General features: G+C 51.1%; 11 protein-coding genes across 11 annotated transcripts; 2 read left to right on the forward strand and 9 right to left on the reverse strand.

Moving 5' to 3' along the window:
- Nucleotides 1-388: 388 nt before the first annotated feature.
- Nucleotides 389-3018, reverse strand: AA0111_g3941 (hypothetical protein; the record flags this gene model as incomplete). The annotated part of the gene is made up of 2 exons (XM_028649884.1): nt 389-2447; nt 2510-3018. The coding sequence occupies 2 exons, from the start codon at nt 3016-3018 to the stop codon at nt 389-391; spliced, it is 2568 nt and encodes an 855-aa protein (XP_028508470.1).
- Nucleotides 3019-3956: 938 nt separating this feature from the next.
- Nucleotides 3957-5265, reverse strand: AA0111_g3942 (hypothetical protein; the record flags this gene model as incomplete). The annotated part of the gene is made up of 3 exons (XM_028649885.1): nt 3957-4541; nt 4600-4959; nt 5020-5265. 3 exons carry the CDS (start codon nt 5263-5265, stop codon nt 3957-3959), a joined length of 1191 nt encoding a protein of 396 aa, XP_028508467.1.
- A 1318-nt stretch (nt 5266-6583) lies between these two features.
- On the reverse strand, nt 6584-8572 carry AA0111_g3943 (hypothetical protein; the record flags this gene model as incomplete). The annotated part of the gene is made up of 1 exon (XM_028649886.1): nt 6584-8572. The coding sequence occupies one exon, from the start codon at nt 8570-8572 to the stop codon at nt 6584-6586; it is 1989 nt and encodes a 662-aa protein (XP_028508468.1).
- A 1897-nt stretch (nt 8573-10469) lies between these two features.
- On the reverse strand, nt 10470-11123 carry AA0111_g3944 (hypothetical protein; the record flags this gene model as incomplete). The annotated part of the gene is made up of 1 exon (XM_028649887.1): nt 10470-11123. One exon carries the CDS (start codon nt 11121-11123, stop codon nt 10470-10472), a length of 654 nt encoding a protein of 217 aa, XP_028508473.1.
- Nucleotides 11124-12287: 1164 nt separating this feature from the next.
- On the reverse strand, nt 12288-13237 carry AA0111_g3945 (hypothetical protein; the record flags this gene model as incomplete). The annotated part of the gene is made up of 5 exons (XM_028649888.1): nt 12288-12345; nt 12399-12875; nt 12956-12982; nt 13039-13154; nt 13214-13237. The coding sequence occupies 5 exons, from the start codon at nt 13235-13237 to the stop codon at nt 12288-12290; spliced, it is 702 nt and encodes a 233-aa protein (XP_028508474.1).
- Nucleotides 13238-13809: 572 nt separating this feature from the next.
- AA0111_g3946 (Amino-acid transporter) lies at nt 13810-14828 on the reverse strand (the record flags this gene model as incomplete). Its single annotated transcript, XM_028649889.1, has 2 exons — nt 13810-14484; nt 14535-14828. The coding sequence occupies 2 exons, from the start codon at nt 14826-14828 to the stop codon at nt 13810-13812; spliced, it is 969 nt and encodes a 322-aa protein (XP_028508471.1).
- A 660-nt stretch (nt 14829-15488) lies between these two features.
- On the forward strand, nt 15489-15955 carry AA0111_g3947 (hypothetical protein; the record flags this gene model as incomplete). The annotated part of the gene is made up of 3 exons (XM_028649890.1): nt 15489-15561; nt 15613-15758; nt 15815-15955. The coding sequence occupies 3 exons, from the start codon at nt 15489-15491 to the stop codon at nt 15953-15955; spliced, it is 360 nt and encodes a 119-aa protein (XP_028508472.1).
- Nucleotides 15956-16267: 312 nt separating this feature from the next.
- AA0111_g3948 (hypothetical protein) lies at nt 16268-17549 on the forward strand (the record flags this gene model as incomplete). The annotated part of the gene is made up of 3 exons (XM_028649891.1): nt 16268-16761; nt 16836-17215; nt 17269-17549. The coding sequence occupies 3 exons, from the start codon at nt 16268-16270 to the stop codon at nt 17547-17549; spliced, it is 1155 nt and encodes a 384-aa protein (XP_028508465.1).
- An 83-nt stretch (nt 17550-17632) lies between these two features.
- Nucleotides 17633-18797, reverse strand: AA0111_g3949 (hypothetical protein; the record flags this gene model as incomplete). Its single annotated transcript, XM_028649892.1, has 2 exons — nt 17633-18169; nt 18234-18797. The coding sequence occupies 2 exons, from the start codon at nt 18795-18797 to the stop codon at nt 17633-17635; spliced, it is 1101 nt and encodes a 366-aa protein (XP_028508466.1).
- A 361-nt stretch (nt 18798-19158) lies between these two features.
- On the reverse strand, nt 19159-19655 carry AA0111_g3950 (hypothetical protein; the record flags this gene model as incomplete). Its single annotated transcript, XM_028649894.1, has 2 exons — nt 19159-19341; nt 19404-19655. The coding sequence occupies 2 exons, from the start codon at nt 19653-19655 to the stop codon at nt 19159-19161; spliced, it is 435 nt and encodes a 144-aa protein (XP_028508227.1).
- Nucleotides 19656-21087: 1432 nt separating this feature from the next.
- On the reverse strand, nt 21088-24669 carry AA0111_g3951 (U2 snRNP component; the record flags this gene model as incomplete). Its single annotated transcript, XM_028649895.1, has 1 exon — nt 21088-24669. One exon carries the CDS (start codon nt 24667-24669, stop codon nt 21088-21090), a length of 3582 nt encoding a protein of 1193 aa, XP_028508226.1.
- Nucleotides 24670-24753: the final 84 nt, after the last annotated feature.

The following is a 24753-nucleotide window of genomic DNA, read 5'->3' on the forward strand; positions in this document are numbered from 1 at the left end:
AGATGATACCACGCCATTCTCCCGTTAGAGTGTGCATAACTTGAATATATGAAATGTCATATCCCCGGATACAGCGCAAGCCTAACCCACGTATCATCAAGATATTCAATGTACTTCCGCAAGTGGGAACAGCAAGCTCGACATCAATCAAATCCTGTGGAGGGTAAGAGCTTCGTCATCACCGGTATGATGTCTGCATTCATAGCAGTCCGAGGATGCACGATTCAAGCCATCGTTGGAGTTCGTTCGTTGGCGAAGGCTGATGGGGAGTTGGAGAGGAGAAGCGTCCTAGGTGAATACAAGAGAGTCCAATTGATATAAAAACAACAATCAGGTCTTCAAGGTCATAACTCTTCGTTTCTGGCAAGCACGCACCCATCCTCTTGTTTCAAATGACCTTCACGTCCTTCGCCACCGCAGCGCACAGCTCAACTCTCACTCCCGCACCGGACAGCACATGTATCCAAAGCCTCTGCGTGTCACTCAGACGGTCGTTCTCACTCTTGACTTCCGCAAACTTGACTTCACCCTTCTTCCCTTCTTCTGATATCCGCCAGAGAAATAGGTCAGGTACACCGCCTCCTCTCTGTCCATACTCTTGCGCCATGACCTTGCACACAGTCGCTAGCGCTTCACCATCAAAGCAATGAGCGATCTCGAGTAGGTCCAGAACATCATATGTCCAATCCAGACCTACAACGCAAGTTCGACGCTCGTGGTGGTCATCGTATATTCTTTGAATGATGGCTGGTGCGTCGCCGTTTGATATCTCATTCAGCCGTGCATTGATCTCTGATATACGAGAGGCGTAGAACGCGTCTGTATGTAGGTCTAATGGACAGGTTTGGTATGGCGTCTGGAAGACGTTGGGTACGTATGTGAACAGGACGTCGAAGAACAGGTATGCAAAGAGAGTGCGCACAATCCCACCCTCGCTGTGGTAGCCTTTCCAGCCTCGATTGCGGTAATGTGAGAGGCACATTGCTTCTACGGAGCACTCCCCATCCTCGCGCGGATCGATCCATATCGTCTTTCCTCCCCGCCGACCGAATTTTGAGTGTGGTGAGCTGTTTCTTCTTGACAATGAAGGGCGCTCGCGTTCGATCCGGGTTCCTTCCATGGAAACTTCAACTGGCTTCGTCAAGCGGACATGCGAGAAGTCGTGTTGCATTCGTTTGGCAAAGTTCAGTGACAATTCAAGTTTGGTGATGCGCTTCTGCAGATCATAGTGATATATAATATGCACAAGATTATCTTGCAGTCCATCCTCACAAGTCTGCAAAGCAATGAGCTTCCAATGTCTCTTCTGTTTGTCTGCACTTCTCTTCTCGGAATCGGTCAGCGCAGCCATATAGTGTTCTTCAAGCAATGCTTTGCGCTGATACCATGCTCCTCTGCGGGAATGATGAAACAATCGTTGCTGCAGTAGTTCGGTCAGAAGTTCATGTTCTCGCACATGCTCTTTCCGGCGCCTGAGCACGTCAAGCGCCTTATGGATGATGCGTGTGTAGATCCAGGCTGGCGAAAGACGGCGCAGATACGATCCTTCGCCGCTTTGGTAAATGCTATTCTCCTTCTGTTGCTCCTCTTGAACCAGAACTTGCCAGCGCGGATAAACCTCGTTAAACGTATCTATGATTTCTTGATACCCCTTCTCCGTTGGCCTTCCGTTAAACTCCAAAATACTATCTATTCGATATTGTGTTCGTATAGAAGCTTCATACTCTAGCAGTAGTGAACGCGAGGCGAATATGTTCGCAGATCGAGAAACGATGTACTCTGGAAAGTTCCAGCGTGCGATCTTCGCCAGGATGATTGTCGTTAATGACTTCTCGGTCCATTCCGTGGAGCGGTAGAAGACAAGATGGACGCGCTCAAAAAGCTTCAAGGTATCCAGGGACAGTCGTATACAAGGCCCCGTCTCTTGCATGATCCTACGCGTAAAGTGCGCGTCTCGATTGGCATCATCGGAGAGGTCGCCTTCGGGTTCTAGCTCGACTTCTGGTGTTTCTGGTCGAGACCTAGACGCGGATGACCCTCGTGAAATTTCCGAGTCTGACCGCTTCAGTCCAACGTAGCCCAGACCTGCCTGTTTCTGGCTTGTGCGTCGCAAGGCCTTCAAGAGCTCCCCCTTGTTCTTCCCTTTGACCTTGGCGTCTTTCGCAAGAGCCTTCAGTTCATCGAGTTTCAGTAGCGATGATGCCTCCTCTAGTGTGCTTATCTCCTCTTCGGACCGGTCCGCGAATGTGAACGAGGTGCCCAATGTCGTCCCTGCTGGTGCCTCCAACTCGCCCGGATGTGACTCAACTTCGGAGGAAGACGGAGGGAGATTGTATGTGCGCTGAAGTGTCTCGGCGGCTGCTTCAAGGTCTGAAATATCACTATGGTAGCCCAGGTTCTTTATCCGATGCCAGACGGACGTCTTGCGAAGGAACAGCCGTACATATCTATGAATGAGAAAGCAATCAGCAACAGCATGGACGGTCTTGTACTCCCGATTCAGACTTACAAATACTGTGCTTCATAGCCTATTTCCCTCCATATCCGAAAGACATCTGTTTCAGCCTCATCAAAGAGATGGCTTTCTTCATCCAACACTGTATCCAGTGCTAAGTTAAATGCATCAACATAGAGCGAACTTTTACCCCGAATCCATGCACGTTTCTCCAAACGCTCATCCGCTCTTTCGGTTTTGCTCTCCTCCTCTGCCTTGTACGCCTCGTATGCTCTGATGGCGTCATCACTCGTATCGACTTGAGGCAACGCAGTCTCCAGGTCTGTCTTGTGTTCTCTCTCCTCTTCTTTAATCAAAATGCTCTCACACTCGTCTTCGGAGTCGAGCATTTCGCGCTTGGTCGTTTTCCGTGGTGTTGGCGGTGGTTTCTTGGGGCTGTTGCCCGTCTTCTGGCGCTTGGCCGGTCGATCTTGCTCGCCATCGAAGTTGGTGGATTTTGGATGCTTGATGAACCGGGTAATCATCTGGTTGTGTACGGAAGGACTTCGAGGATTGAGCGCCATTTTCGTCGTCGCAGTAAGCTGCGAAATGACGCCTCGATCTAAGGCAAGTACTGCCTTGCCACAGGCACGGTGACACGCGAGATCGCGCTGTCACGAGGGGACTAAGACTCACTAGGTTTTAGCGCGGTCTGAGCAGTGACGTCATCGGCATGCACCTGAGGTTCAGGTGAACAGCCTTCGTATGGTTCAACGGATTTGAATATTGCTCAACTAGGGAATACCACGAACGATGCCTCTATTTTACCGCATAATAAACACTCAGTGAGATGTTTCTATCATCATAGTTGCCTTGTTTGGCAATTCTAGGTATGTATACCTCAAATGTGTCTTCGGTGATTGAAGGGTACTGGCTTGCTCACTCAGTATTGTCGGTAACTATAGTGCACTTGTAAGGTCTCCATTGAGCAAAGCAGATAATTACTACAACCGAATGTATCAGAGTTTGACTGTCTCAGTAGTAGTATCAAATCGTGGGCGATTACTCGTCGAGTGAACAAAATCAGACCAGAATCAACGGTAATGCGAAATCGACTCGAATAGGAATTGCTGACTAGATATAGCGAGCATCTTTAGACAGCATTAGTATCAAAAATTACGCTGTGGTGGTGGCTCAGGCGAAGGTAACCGAACAGCAATCGACTTTTGTTAATACTTGTCTAGGTAACGCAGTAAGATACGCAGTAGGTTGAGACGACATGTACATATGAATCATGAAGCCAGTGCTTTCTATAAGCCGCCCAGAAACTCCTAAACTGTAATTTTGACAGAGACGAATAGATGCAGAAAACGTTACCAAAGGTGGTGCGGATAGAGAAACTCCTGCTACGATCAGCATTATCTAATATTACTTCATTGCGTGACGTCTGGCTCTAGGTGGAACAAGATTTGACGTATTCATTGCAACTGGAGAAGAACACTGAATCATATATAACTTCATTTTACCATCTTCCTGCCTGTCCCTCAGGCCCTTCGCATCGAACTGTCCTTGATTGCCCTAACTCCAGCTGACTTCCCAACCATCGATCACTCTGAATCTCCACTTCTGTATCAACTTGTACATCCATACGGACAATACCATTCTTTGCCTTCCGGCCACTCACCTCTCCCTTACCCGATCCCTTCCCATCAGTTCCCGCAACCTCTTCTCTTCTCATAAACGGATTTTCGGTTTCTTGAATCTGCTCATCGAAGGTGCATATTGCTCTTACGCCTAACTTCATATCATGTGTGAGTTCGATGTCATCTGAGCCGGAATTGATGAATGTTGGTACGCGGCTTTGACGCTTGCTTCTAGGCAGATTACCATATCTCTGTGAACCGTATTCAGGTAATTTTGATCGCCTGGTGGTGTAAGAACCCGTATGCTCACGAAGGAAGCGTATATGTTCCCGGAGAAGAGGCCATATACTAGGAAGATTGGCGACGTAAACTGCAACGGAAGCTTCGCGGGTGTACCACAGCATGTATGTGGTAGCATACACGTTTGAAAGATTGTAGATCTTGGTTAGAATGGCTGCAATGATCTGATCAAATGTGTTAGTAAAACGAAGGTTGTAAACCAGGAAAGAGAAGGGAGCTTACAACAAAAGTGCCCATGCTGAATAGTATGCCTAGAACAACCTTCTGTTTCAAGGGAAGAGAAAGCGATACGATCATCGGTATCGGCACAGCGATGATAAGGACATCGCTGCTTAGATTGAAAGCTGCTTGTACAATCGCGAAGTGCTCGAGTGTCGTACATTGCGGGTTTGGAGGCGGCACTGCCCAGTATCCTGTGAATGGACGGCATGCACTGAAGAAGGCAATCTCAACACTCAACCAACCAAAAACAACCCATGTTGCAGCCGCTTTGATCCATTTCATGTTTGTCGTTCCAGTGAGCATGCGGGCATACATGAATAGCATACAGGCCTTCAAAGACCAAATTACGTTCAGCATGCACTGTTTGATGTTAGCTGTGTGTTATTGTGTATTCATACGTTCCGGGCTCTGCTAACACACTTGCTCGGAGATGACCACGATCTTGGATCCTTTGATTCTCTCGTCAATCTCTTTCTGTGTGAAAGTGGAGAACTGCTCTGGTGGGAAGAGATTGCTTCCACCCCCTGTCGCAATGATGTTCAGGCATACTATTAGCCCAGTGTAAAAAAGTGGTACTGCCGTTATCATCATCCAGTCATCTGCTGCAAAGCCGCGTAGACTTCGGACTCGGCACCATCGCGCAAACCTATGACTAAGAATGAGCATTGTGATATCCTTTTGCTAGGTGTTACTAACATGCGAAGCAAGATGACAACCATACCGATACTATATAACGTCCATGATTGCGAACCTAGTTGTTCTGGAAAGTCAGACATTCTGGACCTTTGCGACGATGGGTCGGTGTATCGAAGTATGTTTTGCTTTCGTCTGCAAGTCGTTCACAGGGTACCGTCCATGCAAATTGCGATTCAAGGGATGGCTTCTCTTGTCGTGAGATGCTTCATGCATTACACTTCTTCGTGTTTGCGTTGGGGCATAACTTATTAAAAGGAAAGCATTCACAACAAAATGGTAGATAACAAGTTAAAGCTTGCAGGCCGCAATTACTCGATGACCCGGCCGAGACAGATATGATGTCGCTCACCTACCCACGCACCTGGAAGTCAGGCCATGTCCTGCATATCGAGCAATTACCCTAGCACTGTTCCCACATCAACATTTCCGCGCAACAATAATCCCTACTTCAGATCCTTCAAGGGTCTTTACCGTGAATGACCCTGTCGTGGTGATCAACATCGCAGTCGGCCTGCGTGGCTAGTCCAATGCGCCAAGTGATTGACTTGTGGTCGGATTCTCAAGAAAGGCATGCAATTGGTGAGACGTTTCGCAGAAAAACACGCTTGTACTCGAATAAGGCGCGGGATATAACGAAGAGCCAGTACAGTGGGAATTTGTACACTGCCTGAGACGGGCGCTTCCACCCGCACGGCAGCTATCTTTCGGACAAATTATGTATGGATGAATCGGGCTACGATTCATCATCCTCAAATAATTGCGAGGTCCACATGTAAGCGATGCGGGCTGTACACCAAGGCAATGAAATACGAGCCCTGCCACCGTTCAAGCGCGTAAGCGCAGCCACATTGCACACAAAGACGTTATGTGGTGGAGGCGTGGTGTGACAAGAGTGATTGTCGAAGATAACGGAAAAAGCAAATGCGACACTTCTGAGTTGGGCCGAAACGAGAATGACATTCGCCAAGCAGACCCTAACCATGTCGACGCCAGCATTTCATAGGCTGTTTGAAATTTACCAAGGCTTGATTACAAGGAACCTATCTCAAAAGGAGCAGTTATACATTCTGAAGATAAGAAAATATGCAGGTCCAACCCACCCTTCTCCACTATATCAACGGCGGAGAAACCGGAACAGCTCCATAGGAGATCTTCGTCCAGGTACCAAGCCACAAAATGCAGGGAATGATTGAACATATATGCCGTAGACAACGCCAGAGGAACGGTGAATGTACACGCTAAACCGCTCAGAAAGCTAAAAGGTAGGATCCATAATAGGAACACTCATCTAAAGCGCCCAACTGCCTTTCCTGACGGCAGTGCCACGCCCACCAACCATAAATTCGTCTTCGGACATGTTGGGATGCTGCCTGGCCCACTCTTGAATGTAGATACGTAGAGCGCGCCAGCGCATGCACGTCTCCTCGGTAATCTCGGTGTCCTTCAGGTTGCCGTCTTTGCCAAGACGAATGTAACCGCGGGAAGATGCAAGGTGGTCGTCTTGTCTCAGCTCGGAAATGGGTATGTGAGAGATCTTTGAAAGTTCTTCGTCGAATGGACGGGCCATTGACGGGTATCCAAGTGATAGGTAGTTATACACTTGAGTGACAAAGTTGTCACCGAATTCCTCTTCGATGGACTGCTCGACAGCGAGCTTCTCATCTATACCTGAGAAGCCAGTGTTTTCAAAAGTGATGCCAGAGCTAGATGCAGGAGGTGTAGGTGGCAAAAGACTCGTAGAAGGCGTTGGACAAGGCGACATAGGATTTGGCTTCTCGTTGTGGGGGGTGAGTAGACCCGTCGGCCCGCGTGGGGACTTGTCTCCACCATTGACGCAAAACCCACCCCACAATCCTGTAGTGCTCGAGGCTCGGCTGTTGGCGTTAGACCACAGTGAAGGTGTTGTACTTGTTTGTCTGCCATTGCCTTTGCCACACCAAAGACTTTCCCCTTTTTCGGACGCAGCCTTGGACTGTTCAGAGAGGTAGCACATAGCTGTCCTAACTGCATCACACCCTTGAGTAGGGTCAAAGCGGGATGGCTCCGGCGACTCGCATCGCGGAAATTTGATATCCTGACCAAGCATTGGAGGTCGGGCTTCTTTACGTTGACGCTCCAATTCAGGATCTTTCCGCTCATTCGCAAACTTCTTGGCTGTGGCAGCATCTAGGAAGCCGGCTGGGTTTCCAAACGGACTGAAGGCAGGCTTGATATATTCTTTCGGCTTCTGCTTCTCCTTGTCGGCTATTTGCTTCTCTCGGTACTCACGCATAGCCACTAGATCCCAATTAACTTGTGTGAAAGACGACTCCCGCTGCTGCTGCTGCTGCTTGGCCTCGGTAACAGATGGTTCCGAGCCTTCTGTATCATGATCCACGTAATGGGCCACAGGCTCGTGGAAATCGCTATTCGGGAATGCAGCCAAGGCCTGTTCTCGGAGCTGCTTCTCAGCAGCCTTAGCTGCCAGCTCAAGTAGGTAACCGGCAGAACTATCATCGACACTCTCTCGTCGTCGAGTAGCCTCTTTGTACATGAATGAATGATCCGAGGTGTAAGGTGGTGACTCTGTGGGTGATGGCGGGGCGGACGCTTCAGACTCTGAAGACTCAATCGGGTCTAAGTCTGGAACACGGAACGAGTGTTGTGAGCAGCTAAAGTACGACCGGCGTCTACACGGTGAGGCGTTGCGTTGTATCTCCAAAAACAAAGGGTTCTGGGTAATATCAAAAGTCGGTGTGTTTGTTGGCGGTGTGGGTGGTATTCCCAATATCCTTGCTTTCCGGGCACTTATCGCTGAGTCTGGAGTGGCCTCAGTCTTGTCCGATGGTAGTAGAGTGGGCATGTCGTCTCCTGCTTTGCGATGCCTCTGGGCAGTCTCAATCAATTGTGGCCTGAATTTCTTTGTAGGTGGCTTTAGCGCACCCTTGAACTGACCATTACTGATTGCAACAGCTTCCATAGGGTTTGCTTTGAACTTTCCCGTGGGGGACGTCTGTTCTTCCCAGTCCTTGGCAAATTTCTGGCGGCTGCTCCGTGTTGTTGTCTCTATTGGCTCGGGAGCAAAGCGACGGTTGGATCGCTTGGTAGTCTCAACAGGCTCGGGGGCAAATCTACGGCTAGATTTAGAGCTCGAGGTTGTTGTTTCTATTGGCTGTGGTGCGAATCTTCGTGGTTTCGGCCTCTCTGGCTGGTCTGCTGGAGCCTTGTCCTTGGAGGACGAGACGGTCGTCTCGATAGGCTCGACCTTGAACCGCCTGGGAGGAGCTGCCGACGCCATGTTAAGTATATGCAGCACTTGACGGGTGTTCCCTTATGCTATGCTTGTATTGGTAATACTGTATGTCACTGACGATATGATGTCGCCAATAGCAAGATTATTCGGTCGCCCGGGTACACTAGTGGCAGACACCGAGTATCTGGGGTGATGCGGAAGCGCACCAAAGCGGGGAATTTATTCGGGATATTTCGGAGGCATAAAAAGCGTGAACGGGCGTTTCTGCGTGTGCCAGCTACTCTGCGGACGATGCTCGGTGCAGAATCAAGCCCATGCAAGCCCCGATGGCTGTAGATGGTGGTAGAGTCGGAGGGCTAGAGGATGCAGCCAATGCAGGCCTGCTCAGGAATGCGGTCGCGTATGCGGCGGTGAATTTGTGGGTTCGCAGGGCTCAAGGGTGCTTGTGTAAACTTTGAGGTTGTCAGTCGCGTGCCCATTTGCTTTTGCAGAAGGTGGAAGCTCCAACGCACCGTAACCCGTATCGCAGTTCCCACACGGCCAGGGGTTTGTCGAACTGCGGAAAGCGTCTGAAGGAGAGTTTGCCGGGAAACATGTGAAATGGCACGACGTCGAGGAGGATCTAGAGCTTGTGGTGCAGGATGACGTATAGTGTAGACAGTGGCATCAACAGCCCGAGAGCTACAGCGGGGGTTGCGGGTTTGGGTAAAAGAGTGCACTGATGGCGGGCACCGTCAGTTATATCCTGGGCGGCTGTGCAACGGCGTGGTTAGACGGTCAATCGTGCGAGGAGCTCGTTGGGTGATCAATGTTGATGTTTCATTGTTGGGAGAAGGATAGCGCTCCGACCAGCTCTCGAACCAGCAAGATCGAGGCAATTAAACTGTCTCGTCAATGCATGCACCGCTATTGCCTCCAAAGATAACCATGGTACTTAAGCCAAAGGGGCCATAGTAGAAAGTTCTAGGGCTCGGTGCGTGTCAAGTAGCTGCCCGATGGCAAGCCACAGCATGTGCGGCGGTCAGTCGAGTCAGCTCAACAGTCAGCCCCCCGACCGCATCTTCGGCACCTTAATTCGCTAAACAGTGCGCGGCGCAAAGGTGGAGAGAAGCCGGGTGGGTCTACTATCAGGACTAGACAATTCCATGTCGACCAACACGAAGAATCATCGACAGCGACCTGGGGGATCGGCGGATGGCATACGCTTCTCCACGACTCCACGCCGGTTTGTTGTTGAAGACTGAGTCCAGCTTTCTGGTACGACAGAAGCTGGTCAAGTCTTTGCATTACAGCGAATGCGATGCGGCATTTAGATGCTAATCAATCTTCTAATAATACGGACCCTGGCCGCGCAAGTGTCTCCGTCCAGGAGCCGTCAGAGGGTCTGCGCATCGTATACCCACGCTGGCGGCTGATGCCCGCGGGCAACTTTCTTCTCTCCACGCACGTCGCCATGATGGCATGTTTGTGGAATAGTCAGCGACACGACTGCCTCGACACGTCTCACTGTAAGTCGCTGGCGACATGCGCAGGCAGCATACTCAAGTTGCGATCTCGCGGTGACTATGCAGTACTGTCACGAAAAGCAAATGGTCGGGTTCGGGCGTTTCCGGGTGACTTCCACGGTTGACACATGGACGGTTACGACAACCACAAATGGACACTTCTACCATTCCATACTCCACTTCTACACCCATACAGCCTTTTACCCGGCTCTGGGCACATGGCTAGTCACAACGCATGCGCTTTCTTCTCTGCTTGACACAACTGCGAGTTCACATGTATACAGACTTACAGACAAAACCTCGTCCAACGCAATAGAGACATTGCTAACATTCTGAAACCCAAGGCGAACTTGACATCCAGTAAAGGCGGCGCCAAAATAGCAAACTCCATACTCCTTGAAGAAAAGGTCATACCACCAAGCCCTGCAAAGCCCAAACTACGGCGGAGAGATGTATCCATATGCAGGCGCGTACCCATTCCACGACTGTTCCACCAAATACCAGAGAGGCGAGCGATCCGGAACGACCAGATGAGACGCAGGGTCCCCGCGGCAGTGTTCGTACTGGGGGCTGAGACGCAGAGGTGTCTGCAAGAAATGGTATTCAATGCCAATAGGCAATGGCGTGGCAAAAGACATGCTACTAATCCAATAAAGAATTCCTGGATCAGGCGATCGGCTGCGAGTGCTTCCGCCGGTGGAGGTTACTGGGCTGTGTGCAAATGGAGAGTGGTCCGCTGTAACACACGGTTCGACGATCAGACTTCCTTCAGGTGGTTGTCCATAAACGACAGTATTAATACAGTCTGTCGGATCTTGGTCTGAGGAACCTGTTGTGGAGTCGTTTGTATCGTGAGCCATTCCGACATCTTCGTCTTGCGATTCAGTCATCGAACTTTGATCCTCATCCGCATCAACGGCAGTCTCTTCGTCGCTTACTCCAGCACCGCCTTCATCCTCGCTGGGCTTCTCGCATCCTTCACCACAATCATATCCGCAGTTTCTCCAATTGAATTGAGGCGGCCTGTCCGAACATGGGCTGACTACAGATGGCTGGTGCGAAGGACTGTTCAGGTCATCGTGGTCGTACATTGTAGAGATGAGAAGAACAAAACGACGATGGCTGAGGGTTTGTTAGCAAGTCTAACCATGCGAATTTCATCACTCAACGGGTATAGTCGACATCCAACTGATTGCACACAAGCATATAGGAACAGTGCATCTTACCTTGGCAGATCAACGAGAAAGAAAACAATATGGCAAGAAACGGTAGACAACTCTGGTTATCACACGTGGGCGATAGATTTTGCGAAGATGATGGTATACAGGCTAATAATACAGATCAAGTATTCTCCAGGGCTCCAAACAAACAGACGCTGGGAGGGGAATCGAGAAGCAGAAGCGCTACAGAATATACGCAGACTTTATATTCAATTGACGCCACTGATGATCGGCATCCAGACACAAGGCGATTGAACATACGGATACCCGTAGCCGCTTCCGCGAGAGACACGTTGCTTGACCCCAGGCCTGAGCTGGTCACCTACACGGCTTCAAGACACCGTCACTAGGCCTCTTCCCCGCTTCCTCTGCGACCAATGCACGCGAGAAGGGCCAAAATCTTTCGTCCATCTATTACTGTATCCTGACACCGGCCAGCGACTCCATATTCGGAGGGAGTCGAGAGTACCCTTGAGTAACCACGCGACCAAAGGATAACATAGGATACAATTGCAATCTGTTGGTAACCCGAGGGTAGCCGAGACTTGCTTCATCTAGCCAGATGACGGAGTTTTGAGTATGTCGACGTGAACGTGTCGCATACATGTCCTGAAGGACTCACCGGAGGCCGCCTACATCATTTCCGCAAGTGGGGTAAAAGCCACCGGTCAGCACCGTGAGCAATCACAAGTAAAGGACCTAGGCCTGCCTCAAACAACATTGGTCGCTTCACTTTAGCATGATGTATAGTTACATTGCTCTTTTGATGGATGTTTAAGGTCACGTCAATCTGTACTCCCGTTTCTAACCTGCTGAGTCGGAAGATTTCGCTATTGGTGGATGGATCTGGGATAAGGATGCCTACGTGGTATGTTACTTTGAACATACTCTTCTATTTTCTTTATAGTCCGTCATGATACAACGCGCCGACGGAAATGCATGGTATTCCCCGTACATTAGCCTTCAGATGCCGAGTTTCCAGATCCAGCCATGACGTCTTTATACATTGGTGAATATCTTTCTTTGCCGTCCTGCTTATTTGTTATGCCAAAGCAACGTTCGCAACGAATCCCAGTCGTCCGATTGTACATAACTGTCGACGTATTAGCGCAGCTCCATGTTACCTCAGCTTCCAAGGGTACCCACATATAACTCATACTACTCCTCAAACTACTTTGCACACTCTCAGGATGCCACCTGAAGATATACATGACCATGGCCCAACTCAAACTGGCAAAAACTGGCCATCCATTCTTCGCCATCTTCTTCCTCATCTCTCCATTACCAAAAAGCTCCCACCCACCACCACCTCCCTTTACTCCTTGTCCACTAGCTCCGCCACCAACATGTCGCGGTTGTACTGCTAACTTTGCTAATGCTAAACATACGCGTGCGGCTACGTAGATGACGATTTGCTGAGACACGGAGTTATGGATTGTGCGACCGAAGACTGTGTAGCCGCCCAACAGACCGGCAAGGAAGGAATCGTAGTGCCTTTCTTTGCCGGTTGGGGAAGTATGTCGGAGGAAGAGCATGGTGGATTTGTAGACGAGGGCGAAGAGGCCGAGGTTACGCGCATGTTGGCGGGTCGCTTTGTAGACGAGTGAACATTTTGACCGGAAACTATTTGGATGGTTGTCAGTCAGCGCCGTCTTGGAATTTGAAAGCGTGCGAGATTCGAGGTAGAAGAGAGTCCGACGTACCTCCCGGATCTGAAGAGAAAGATCATCCTACAACACACGTCAGCTATCCGTTCCCTGTAGCATACGATTTCCGATCAACCTACACAAGCGCATGCGGGAATCGCACTTTACTTCCATATACGATGCCATTCCTTACGCCTTTTACCAGTGTAAGGATGTCGTGGTACTTGGGATCCAACACGATCTTCTCAAGCGCAGCCTGTTGAAGCGTCAGTCAGCTTTGTAGAGGATTTACGATCCAAATCCCTTCCGACGTACTTCGAGGGCGTGTAGCTTGTCCATGGTGTTCCTCTGTATGTGCTATGGACTGTGTTGTGATTGCTTGCGTTCGGCGAAGATAAGCCTCGGTCCAGCGCGCGCGTTGCGATGACGTTTGTCGCTACCTCATACAACCGCGGAATCCTTGAACGCGAGGATACAAGGAGTGAAGAGAAGTGTCAGGATAAAATGCACGTATCATGAGGCCAACATGGGAAAGGTGAGCGAGGGTTTGTAGTCGGGTATAACACGGAGCAACTAGAGTCGCAGTCGCGGAATGGCTGCTGGCATTTGATCCTCGGCTCGCGTCTGTCACGTTGCCGGTCGCTGCTTCCCCACATTGGAGCAGCTTCGCGCTAAGCGAAAGGAAGGGACAGGGGTTGTTTGCGCATTGACATGTGAAGACAAGATGACATGGATGACAATGACATGTGCTATTGCTGCCCTTGCGTGCTCTATGATGTAAGAATATTTATTTCTATGCGCTTAAAGCAACGATATATGGTATCTCGACGCTCTTGCCTGATGCTTTACAAACGCCCTCCAAACACCGTCATATGCTGCTCCTGTCAAGCCCCTCCTTTCGCGGCATCTTTCTACTCTGCCTGTCGGGTAGGCCATCGCTTCTTCAACTCCTCGTATACGGTAAATATGAATGCAGAACTGGGTATAGATCTTGCGACTGTGATGCCGCATCCACGGTACATGCCTTTGATACCGTGCTGCTTCCAAAGCGCTTTTCCTACAGCGCTGAACGTCGACTTTCCACCAGTCAACTGCTTGACATCTTCCGTCTGCATTCTCGACTTGATGGTATCGGCAGGATAGAACATGAAGTTATAGGCTCCACCTGCGACGGAACCAGAGGCCATGCGCTGCCAGACTGGAAGATCTTCCTCCGTGGCCGAAGTACTAGAGCCCTTGAAGAGGATCTTCATGCCTTCGTACCCACCAAACCATGCTGCACCGCCTCCTGTCTCGCGGATCAAGGTTCCAAATTGTCCGTGCCAGTAGCCAGTAAGGCCCTGGTGACGATAGATAGAAGCAATGACACCGCGTATGGTTGGTGCGGCTACGATGTTGCCGTGCGCTTCTAGAGGGACTTGCATCTTGCATTTGACAAGTTCAATGGGTGTAAGGAAAAGCGATGTGATGGCACCAGCGATCATTCCGCAAAAGAGCATGCCGGAATAGGGTAGGTCCCGGTCCGGATGTTTGTTCAACTCTGGATAGAATCCTGAAGACTTGAGTGCATCGCCAGCGAGACGATACTGCAGGGCATGTCAGTATGGTTTACTTTTTGTACACACGTCTCACTCACACTGAAGAACAAGGTGCTGGTCTCTACAGCAGCTCCAACCAGAGGTGCACTAATTCCTCTGTATATGCCAGTGAAGCCATCCTGTTGTAGAGACTTCTTGAAGCAGTCTAATGGCCCGGTGTAGCGGAGCGGCACCTGATCGGGCTGTGACTGCAGCCGGACCTTGATGGTATCGAAGGGGTACTCGATGTACTTTCCGACAACTCCAGCTGCCGATCCACACAGGACGTCCTTCAAAGCTTCTTCTCCCTTGCCGATGGCTTGTGCCGCAGCAGGACTCTGGACCTCTTCCATGATGACTGGGTTCGGCAGCCTGCCTCTTCCCCCCACCACCGACACCGAACTCTTTTGTGCTTCCATGAATCAGGAGTATATGGCTCGTCAACGGGTATGTGCAGGCGTGTTGAATGTGTGTTTACGAAGCGGCGCGCATGTTGTGTGCAAAGAGTCGTGGGCGGTGAGAGGGCGCGTGGCTACTGTTATGAAGCGGAGCCCATGTCAATGATGATGTGCGGCAAGGACGTTTGTGGTGGTGCGAGTGGTGCGAGGGCAGGAGGTGTGTAGCACGACACGAAGAGAGTTCCCGTGGGTCCTGTGTGACTTTGGGTGAATGCAACAGCAGCCCAACGACCAGGGCACCCTTAGTTCAGAAAATTCTGCCGGGAGAACGTATTAGAGGAATGGAAAGCGCATAGCGCCTACTGCTCCAGACCATGTGCATGCCGTGAGCGCATTATGGATGTGAGGGACTAAAGCGCACAATACGCGTCGTCAGCGCCTTCCTGCATCATCTTATCTGATCGATCTGATTAACTCTGTCGCCGCCGCTGCCGTGGAAAACCGCCCTAGCTGCTTTGGGCGAGTGGTACTGGCTATTATCGATAAGCACCCGTGGACTTTTCTTGTCAATCCCATTCCCGTGCCAAGGTCCACAGGTCGCGCAACACCCCAAACATGTCTGAGTCTGTAATAATCGAGGCGCCTTCCGCGACGGAAACTGCCCCTGTCAAGGGCATGAAGAAGAACGGTATGCGACAGCTGTGTGCGAGTTGCGCAACGACATTCTAACTTTGCACAGGCAAGCAGTGGCACGACAACAAGGGCCCGTTCCGACCGAAGGCAGGTCAAACCTCTTGGGAGAAGCGCAGTGAGGAGAGGAAAGCGCTCGCTGCTGTCAAGGCCAAGGAGAAGGAGCTAAAGGAAGAGAAGGAGTCTGAGAGACAGGTAGGAAGCCATCCATGATTACTGGCTACAGCGGAAAAAGGCTGACGATACAACAGCGACGAGTCGAAGCAATCAAGACCAAGCGCGCGGCCAAGGAAGAACGGGAGCGATTTGCCAAGATGGAGGAGAAGATGCATAAAAGGCGCGTAGAGCGCCTGAAGAGGAGAGAGAAGCGCAACAAGATGCTCAAGTCATGAGCTTGGTAGTGGCAGGATTGTAGTCAAACTGTAAAGCACGGTGAAGGAATTGCCGTTCCATAAGGAGCATGCCATATGGGCGCAGAGGAGCGACTGAAAGGCACAGAGACATGATACCCTAAGCATTTGGACATAGGAAAGAGTAAAACGCATTTTTCTTTTGCAAAATGCTGTCCGTGGTCCTGAATTACGCATTACTATCGTCCACTCAGTGTCCTAAACACATGGACATATGAGTACTTGTATAGGCAGTTTGCAACTTCCTTTCACATGTTCAGCTACAGCTGGTTAGCGTGAGACCCCTGCAATGCCATGGCACGCGGGATCACCGACCAGTGCCGACGACCAACACCAACATGCCAGCTGAACATGGAGTCGCTTCACCTGCATTCAGGGCTGGCTGACCTCCGCCCAAACCTATACAGTTCCCGATCGGCGACGCGTGTGACATCTGATCCCGACAAGAAGGCGCATCCACATGTCCACAAGTCCTCTCGACACCACCACGACCGTCACCATGGCCATCACCGACATAGCTCCAGCAGACGCCATGCTGCAAAGGAAGCCATGCAGTCGGCCATCCAGATACAGCCGCCTACCAGCTTTGGAGACTTGCTGAGGCAGGCGCGAGGGAGCAGAGACACCAGCCCTAGCCACAGTCGCAGAGAGAGCGTTGCGCCAGGACAGGCCGATGGCAGCGTCAACGGAAAGGAGGAAAGCACCCCAGGCATCACCATTCCGCCGCGGAGGCCACTCCGGCAGGCGGATGTGGAGCTAGAGGCAAAGAGGGTCGAGGCTAGAGAACGGTACGTCTGCGTCATTCGCTCTGCAGTTGGTAGCACTTGTTGCAGCAACATGTCTTCTCTAACATGGCGCGTAGAGACCTCCGTGCTGTCCTCCAGTCCCTCTCCGACCAGTCCCTCAAGACGTCGCGCCGTCTAGACGATACATACTACTCCATCCTCGAGAAGGTTTCCGTACTGCGCCAGACCATTGGAACGCTGCAAGAGCTATCGGGCTTGACCAAAGAGCTCCATGACAACTTCGAGTCGGACACCACAGAGCTGGTAGAGGATGTGACTGGTCAGGTAGAAGCCTTCGACGGCTTCAAGGCACAGCAAGAGCAGGTCAGCGGCTTGGAAGAGCGCATCAGAGCGGGCAAAGAGAAAGCAGATGCTTTGACAGCGAGACTTGAACGAGCGAAAGAGCGTGTCGACGCGAGGGCCAAGTCAGAGGCGCAGTGGCAGGCCAAGAATACCCGTATAGCTGTCCTCATACATACAGTTTGATCTATTGGAGCTGACATGACACAGATCGCGTGCGCATCTTCTGGGCCATAGTCGCCTTTGTAGCCACGCTTATACTAGCTCTCGTTCTCTTCCGCCCGGCTCAACCGACCCATCGTGTACCTGAACCGCAGAGCACTCTCGACCCCGCGACCAGACAAGCCATTTTGAACGCAGACATCCCAAACATAGCAAAAGAGGCAATTATAGGGCCGTTAACCAGCACCGCCAATCACGTCGTCGAGACCATTGATCCGCACCTTGTACTCGAGGACGATGAGCGATTGCGCGGATTCGACGAGCTGTAACGCTTTCTATCATGTTTCCCTCTAGCCTCTTCTCAAGTACCGTGATACCCCCTAGAATAATTCGACTTTAATACTCTTCACGATCATACGCCGTAGAACTTGGCCAACTCTTCATCTACCACAAACAGCATCTTCCCTTTGATCGCACTCCCGTTGATAAGGAGCTCATGCGCTTCCACTGCGTCGCTCAGTCTCAACAGCTTCGCAACAACGGGATCTAATTTCCCCTCTCTTACTTTTTCCACTACGGCATAAAACTCCGCCACTTCTTTCTTCTTTGGGAACTCTATGTCCAGCGACCAGAATCTCACTCGTGGAGGTTGCAACAGTGCTGCAAACAGTTCATCGATGCTTCCCAACATCTTGCTCCCATCATCAGCAATACTTCCCATGGCTCCAAAGACAACTACTTTGCCAACATCTTGCTTGGTTGCTGCGAGGAAGTCGTGTGCAGTCTTTTCATTGCAAACGCCATCATATGCAACGTCAACTCCTTTCCCGTCTGTCAGTGCATGAACTTGTTTAACAAGATCTGGAGCACTTCGATCCAGCGGCACCACACCCAACGAGCGGACATATTCAAACTTGCTCGGCGAACATGTTCCGATCATCTTGATACCCTGCAGATGTGAACATACGAAGTCAGTGTATGTCTCGCATACATTCCGTACGGCGATAACTTACCATATCGAACGCCGCGACAAGCTGCGCAACAGCCGTACCCAGTCCTCCACTTGCACTCCCAATCAAGATGCTCGAGCCGGGCGCTAAATCCACACCACTGTGCTTCAGCATGCCCCATGCTGTCATGTAATTCAGCGGCAGTGCACATATCTTTAGTGGATCGTCATGCTTGTCCAGCTTCATGACTTCTTCATAGGGTAGCACGATATGTGTAGCGTGCGCACCAATGATACTCAATGCCGCCACTCTTTCTCCAATCTCCAGTCCTCTCTCTTCTGGCACAGCATCACCCAGCGCTATGATTTCGCCCACAAGGTCATACCCAGTTGTGAACCCAGGATCTTTTGCCAACGGATGAGGGTAGCCTCCGCAACGTTGTATATTGTCGACTCCTGCGATACCAGCAACAAGAATGCTGACGAGGACTCCGCCGGCAGAAAGCGAGGCCGTGGGATCGAACGCTTCCCATCTTAGCACGGATGGCTTGCCAAATTCTGTGACTACCCAACGCCCTGGCGAAGTTGGTGTAGAAGAGGTGTTGGGTATTGAAAGGGAGGGAGACATGACTAGGAGTGGACACGAGAGGGAGGTTGTCGATAATCGAATTGTACCGGGTGACAAGCAGCACAGCACGAAGGACGAGGCTGCAACACTTGTATGTAAAAGTGCTGCGTTAGTACGATATGATTATCAAGAATGCACTATATCCTGCAGGGCTCAACTGTATTTCTAATCGATCGTCCCCACTCTGTGTCAGCATCTTGAGCCGTACATTCGATACCTCGGAACATTTGAACACCAACTAATCGACCATATCCCGATTGAATTCTCGTATTTTATTCAGATATCGACTTCACACTGGTTTCCACTTCTTTCTCCCAGCATCACCCACTCGTTATACTGGCTGGGCCAGACACAATTTCACTCAATAGTTCTTCCCATCGCCAGGCTTGCGCTTCAAGTCCTCGAGCTTTACGCCCTGAAGCATGCGTACGTTGACACAAGTCATTCCAGGAAAGAAACTAGGGTCTTTGGAGCGCACCATGCACGATGCGCCACAGGTGCCGCAAAAGTAATGATTCATCCTTTTAAAGCCAAAAGAGTAAGACTGTGTATCGAGGTCAGCGTACTTTAGCCTTTTAAAGCTTGCTTCGATCGTATCAGGCTTACTTTGAACTGCTCAATACTACCCTCGGTGAAAATGACGAGTTCGTCGGGCACGTAGACAAAGAGGTAGCCATTGCATACGCAGATGCTACAATTGCATTCCATCACAACTGCATTTGGGTCATCTAGTGGAGGTGAAACAGCGACAGAGTATCTGAAGGCACCGCAGTGGCATGATGCGTCGTAGGTTTTCTTTGGAGCGTCGGGTGATGGTGCAGTGGGGAGCGCAACATCGGGTTCGGCTGAGTCTGACATACTCCGCTATGCTGTAATTTTTTTTGTTTGGGAAAGACTATTGCAATATCTGCTCAGGATGGAAGTAAGAGAGCTTGAAGATAGCGGGTGAGATGTAAGATTGGCGGACTTTGGAGTCCTTGATATTAACAGCTGCTGCCTAAAGTATCGTACTGCGTCCCACACACAAGCTACCATTCCTATCTTTAACGCTCGCAAAGATCGACCCATGGTTTACTCGTCGTGGCGTGTAAGGCGCCCTGCTGCTATCGCGAATCAGATGTATTGACACATGCTGCCGTGACGCGTGTGGCATGCGAAGTCAGCTGAGGACCACTCGCTGACTCGGTAGCGCGCCTGCCTGAGGATATGGCTTTTGCGTTCTCGTATCGGCTATCGATTGGGGCTAAGATTACATACCCGTGTCATGAGGTTCATGGTGAAGGTTCCCCCACCTGAAGTTATCTGGTCCAGGCCTCTGTTCGTTTATTCCTGCCGAATACCCGTTTCTTCGGTTTTGCATTACTTCTCCTAATGTGATTCGTAGCGTCCAGTTGCGCGTAGAGAACGATAACGCAGGAGAGTGAAAGTCGTTGGTGTGAGGATACAGTGAAAGGATTAGAAGATCTCACAAGCTGGTATGATGTTAAGTTTCAAGAAAGGTGCTTCATTATACAAACTTGAACTAAATGGCAATCGGGTATCTTTGTTCGATTACATCGAGTCTACACACTCACACTGTATGAGAATTTCGAGCTGTAAATCCAACAGGCTCAAGCCTGTGCTGGGCGCGCAACACACTAAGAGTCGGTTCTTTGTTCAACTCAGTTGAAGGCTAGCGGATGTGGCGATATATTGAAGCTGATACCCAGCAACGTCCAAGCACAGTTCGGCCAAAACGATCGTGATGCAAACCTGCTAGATGGAGAGAATGACCAGGCGCCATGTATGATGTGTGCGGACGAGAAGAAGTGAATCACATGTACTTATCCTCAGGAGCGTATGACAGAATAGGACGCCCGGCCTAGTAAGGAGGAAGCGTACTCCGGTTTCTTCGATAATTCAGCATACAGGACGACAGCAAACACCGACTTACCTTGTTGCAACGATCAAAAGCTGGGAAAGATGGGATAACTTCACGGAAACCTAAAGGCGATCAGCGTGTAAAGTGGGTACAGATTATCTTTTTGTTACCATTAGAGGTCCTAACTGAAGTGGCCTGGTGACGGCGACTTACGCTCCCTTATCTCAGCGTGCTTGTAACGCCGCATACTCCGATCCAACCATACTGTGATGTACATGATAAGCTAGATAGCCCAGACTCCAAAAAGATTGGCCTATCACTACTCAAACTATAACCAATTCCCAGTTCGCTGAAGACAACAAGGCGCAATAAATCCCCAGGACAGTGGCCCCGGGAAGAAAGCAAATGAAGATACTGGGGATCTTACTTTTAGATGAAAATATCCAGCTCATGTCTCCGGACCTCGTCCTCCTCAAATGTTGGGTAAGCTGGAACCATGGCATCGGCGTTTTGAACATAAGCATCGTTGTAGATGCGCCAGTAAGGTTGTCGCACCTTGCGAGCTGGATGGAAGAGACCGGCCCAAACGTAGTTCATGACGAGCGGAGTACCAATGGCGTTGCGGACACCCTCAATAGCCTCAATGATGCGGTCAATGACGTGAGGACTGGTTTCAAACAAGTTTGGCCAAAGGAGATTGAGTAAGTGAATCATCGCGTCTTCACAGTCGAGACCGACACAACCAAGAGCAACATGCTTGACTACCGAAGCAGCAGTCTGTCGGTGCACTTGGTCTCGATCAATGAGAGCATCCTCGAGAAGTGGTGTGATAGCGTAGACGTAGTCCTTCGCCATCTCGCCAATGTACTCAAACATGAAGGATAACGACTTGAGTACACCATTCTGAACGTTGAGCTCCGGCACGCGATATTCATTCATAAGGGCCGGAAGGACAGTAAAGGGCGCACAGGTCTCTGCAACGATACCGATAGCGACGGCAGTACAGACACGAGACTGTCGCTCTTGGACTCTGAGGTTACCAAGAAGGGTAGCCAACACATCCTGAGGACCGATGGCTTTGGCGATATAACCGAAAGTATTGTTGGCAGCACGACGGATACCCTTTTTGTGAGCCTTGAGCATGTCCAAAAGTTCGAAGCAGATTCGCATCCATTCGCGAGGGTTGACATAGTTTGCGCCTCGATCAGCGATGCGTCCCACCAGATCGATGGTGTTCTCCTGTACCTTCTCATGTCGATTGCGAAGAATGGGTGTCAGACGAGGCAGCAGATCTTTGATAGGCGGTTGCATAGCGTGGAGACCAACGACTGTGACAATAGCGCGCAGAGCACCAAGAATGGACCCAAGGACCTCAGGGTACTCCTCACCAAGATATTCGTATAGCGCCTGCGCAAGCTTGATGAGCTGTGGATCCTCGTCGCACTTCTGCATCACGAAGGTGATTCGGGAGATAAGGTCCGCCGCTTGCTGGCGAACTGTAGCGGACTTGTTGTTAAGCCTAGCGAGAACCGTCGCGACGATCTGAGGTAGGTAAGTCTTTGTACGCTCACCCAGTGCGTTGACGACCGTAGCAAAACCGTCGATGACAATAGGGTCCTCGATAGTCTGATCCTGAAAAGCGACGAGGACACCATCAATTAGCTGCTCTTCCAAACGCTGGTCGACATCATGAGCTCCGAGGGTGCTGATGACCTTGTCAACAGTTTCGACCGTCATCTTGCGGTATGCTTCGTTCTCATCCTTCATGTTGTTGACAATGCGGCCGACTATCTCAGCAACACCGGCCTTCTGGGCCAAGTCCACAGTGGTGTCGACCACCTGTCGGTAGTTGCGCTTGTCGAGAGCCATACGGCGCACCCAGAAATGCTTGAAGAATTCAGGCAGAACATTGTCCTTGAGGTAGACTGGTGTTACACCTGCAGTGTTTGAACACTGGGAAACGACCTTGAGCACAACCTTCTTCATCTCTTCGTCGGGCGATTGGAACTCGCGGATGACAATTTCCATGATCTGACTCGTGTAGTAGTTGGAGTACTCCTCGTCCATGAGCGGAATAACATAACCGACAGCCTTCAAGAAAGATGCAAGAGCCTTACCACGTTGGCGACGAGCTCCGGTCCAAAGAGGATTCAAGATGTCGTCGAAGGACTCGATACCGTACGGGCTGGCAGCTTCGGCCAGGGCAGCAAGCGCAAGAGCTGTGACCATGCGGACCTTTGGCTGTTCGTCGTTCAAATTCTCGCCGATGCACTCCACGAGTCCCTTGAGGTGAGGGAGAATAGCACAACCCATCAATATAGGAATCTGCTGAACAATCTTCACGCCAGTGTGACGCGCGTGCCACGACTTTTTGGATCGACATACAGCTCGGAGGAAGGGGAGGAGGGCGGGGATACCTAGGGCGGATGCGACGACGGCGAAGGCTCGAGCGGTAGTGTTCCGGACGTATTCGTCTTGGTGATCTAGATCTGGACGCATTGTACTGATCATGTGGGCGAGACCAGCAGCCTTTGCAAGGTTGGAAATAATTTCCCGACCTTCGACACGTGCATAGTAATCCTGGTCGATAAGAAGAGGCTCAATAACAACGAGGATCTTGTGAACGTAGGGTCGGACAAGGTCGTCGAGCTTGTAAAGAACACGATCGATAACTTTGACAAGCAAATGGCGCTCCTGATCCTCCAACGTGCGCTCCATCAGTAGTGGCAGAATCTGGTTGAAGAGAGCTCCTGCGCCGAATTGCCGGGCGTTGTCTGTTAGTTGTCGAAGTGCAGTCTTTCGCATAGGCGGCGTTCCGTTCTTGACCTTGAGCAACAGTCGCATGATCTTGCGCTCTTTCAGTTCCTCCACTGTCATCTCATTCTCGTCTGCACCATCTGTGAGCTTTCCAAAGTATTTCATGTCCTCATTCTTGAAGAACTGCAGATCACCAACGCCAGGAATCTCTGTAGGCAGCTGCTTGCCCATGGCAGCCAAGCTGTTGTCTGCTTCGGGGATCAAGAAACCCTGGTATCCTGTTGGAAGTGCGGGCATGCCCACCGGCCGCCGCACTGGCTCGTACCCTGGAGGTGCCTCGAGGACCTTGTATCCTTCGGCTTCACCAGGAAGCATCATGTCGAGCTGCTCATCGGACAGGGGAGCATTGCGGTTCGAGATGTCGGTACCGAATGCGAATGTCTGCGCAACTGGACGGGCGCCGTTCGCAGCGGGAGCGGGTGTTGCCGTGCTGGCAGGGGCTACAGCAGTGGTATCCCAACGTGATCGGGTTGGCTGAGCGGCCTCGACCTTGTCGTCCTCGGGTGCAGGTGACCATCGCGACCGCTTCTTGGGCTCCGACTCAACCTTGACGCCGTCGGCCTCTTCCTTGATCGCAGGGGTTTCAGCGTCGCCAGCCTCGTCCCACCGTCTCCTCTTGCGAGTCTTCTTCATCGGCGGAGTCTTGTCGCCATCGACGGGAGTAGACTCATCGTCTTTGAGCGTAGGCTTGTGGTCAAGTACCTCGTTCCCCCCCGTCCTTTCCTTCTCCTCGATCAACTTCTTTACACGCGCTTCTTCGCGCTCAAACTCGCGCTGCTTCATCACGTCCTTGTACGACTGGCCACCGTCTTCGCCATCCTTGGCAAACGGATCTGCCCGCGATGGAGAGAGTGCGCGATCGAATCGCCGTCGCTGGTAGTCAGTCTCGCGTGATGCGATCTGAGCCTGCTTCTCGCGACTGTCGAGGATATCCGCCTCTCCCGCATCGCCGTGCGCGAATTCGTTCATCATCTCCTTGGATGCTGTGTACTGCCCGACAAGGCTCCGGCCATTCAGTTGGACGTCCTCCATGTCGTTGTCGTCGTCGGCAACGGCGATGGAACTGACGTAGTCGCCATTGTTTCCGCCGTACAGCTCCTTATCGAGGGGCTCGTTGAGCGACTGCTTGTTGTTCGACGTGTCCCCGTTGGCGGCGCCGTTGGCCCTCGAGTTTCCTGCGCGCGGCCCGGCCATTTTTGCAGCAGGTTGTGACGGTTGGGTTGGGGTTGGGGTGATTGAGGCGATGGCAACCTGTGAGCTTCTCCAAAGTTTCGCGAT

This window comes from Alternaria arborescens (assembly GCF_004154835.1).
Source record: "Alternaria arborescens strain FERA 675 chromosome Unknown contig_7, whole genome shotgun sequence".
NCBI classification, from domain to species: domain Eukaryota; kingdom Fungi; phylum Ascomycota; class Dothideomycetes; order Pleosporales; family Pleosporaceae; genus Alternaria; species Alternaria arborescens.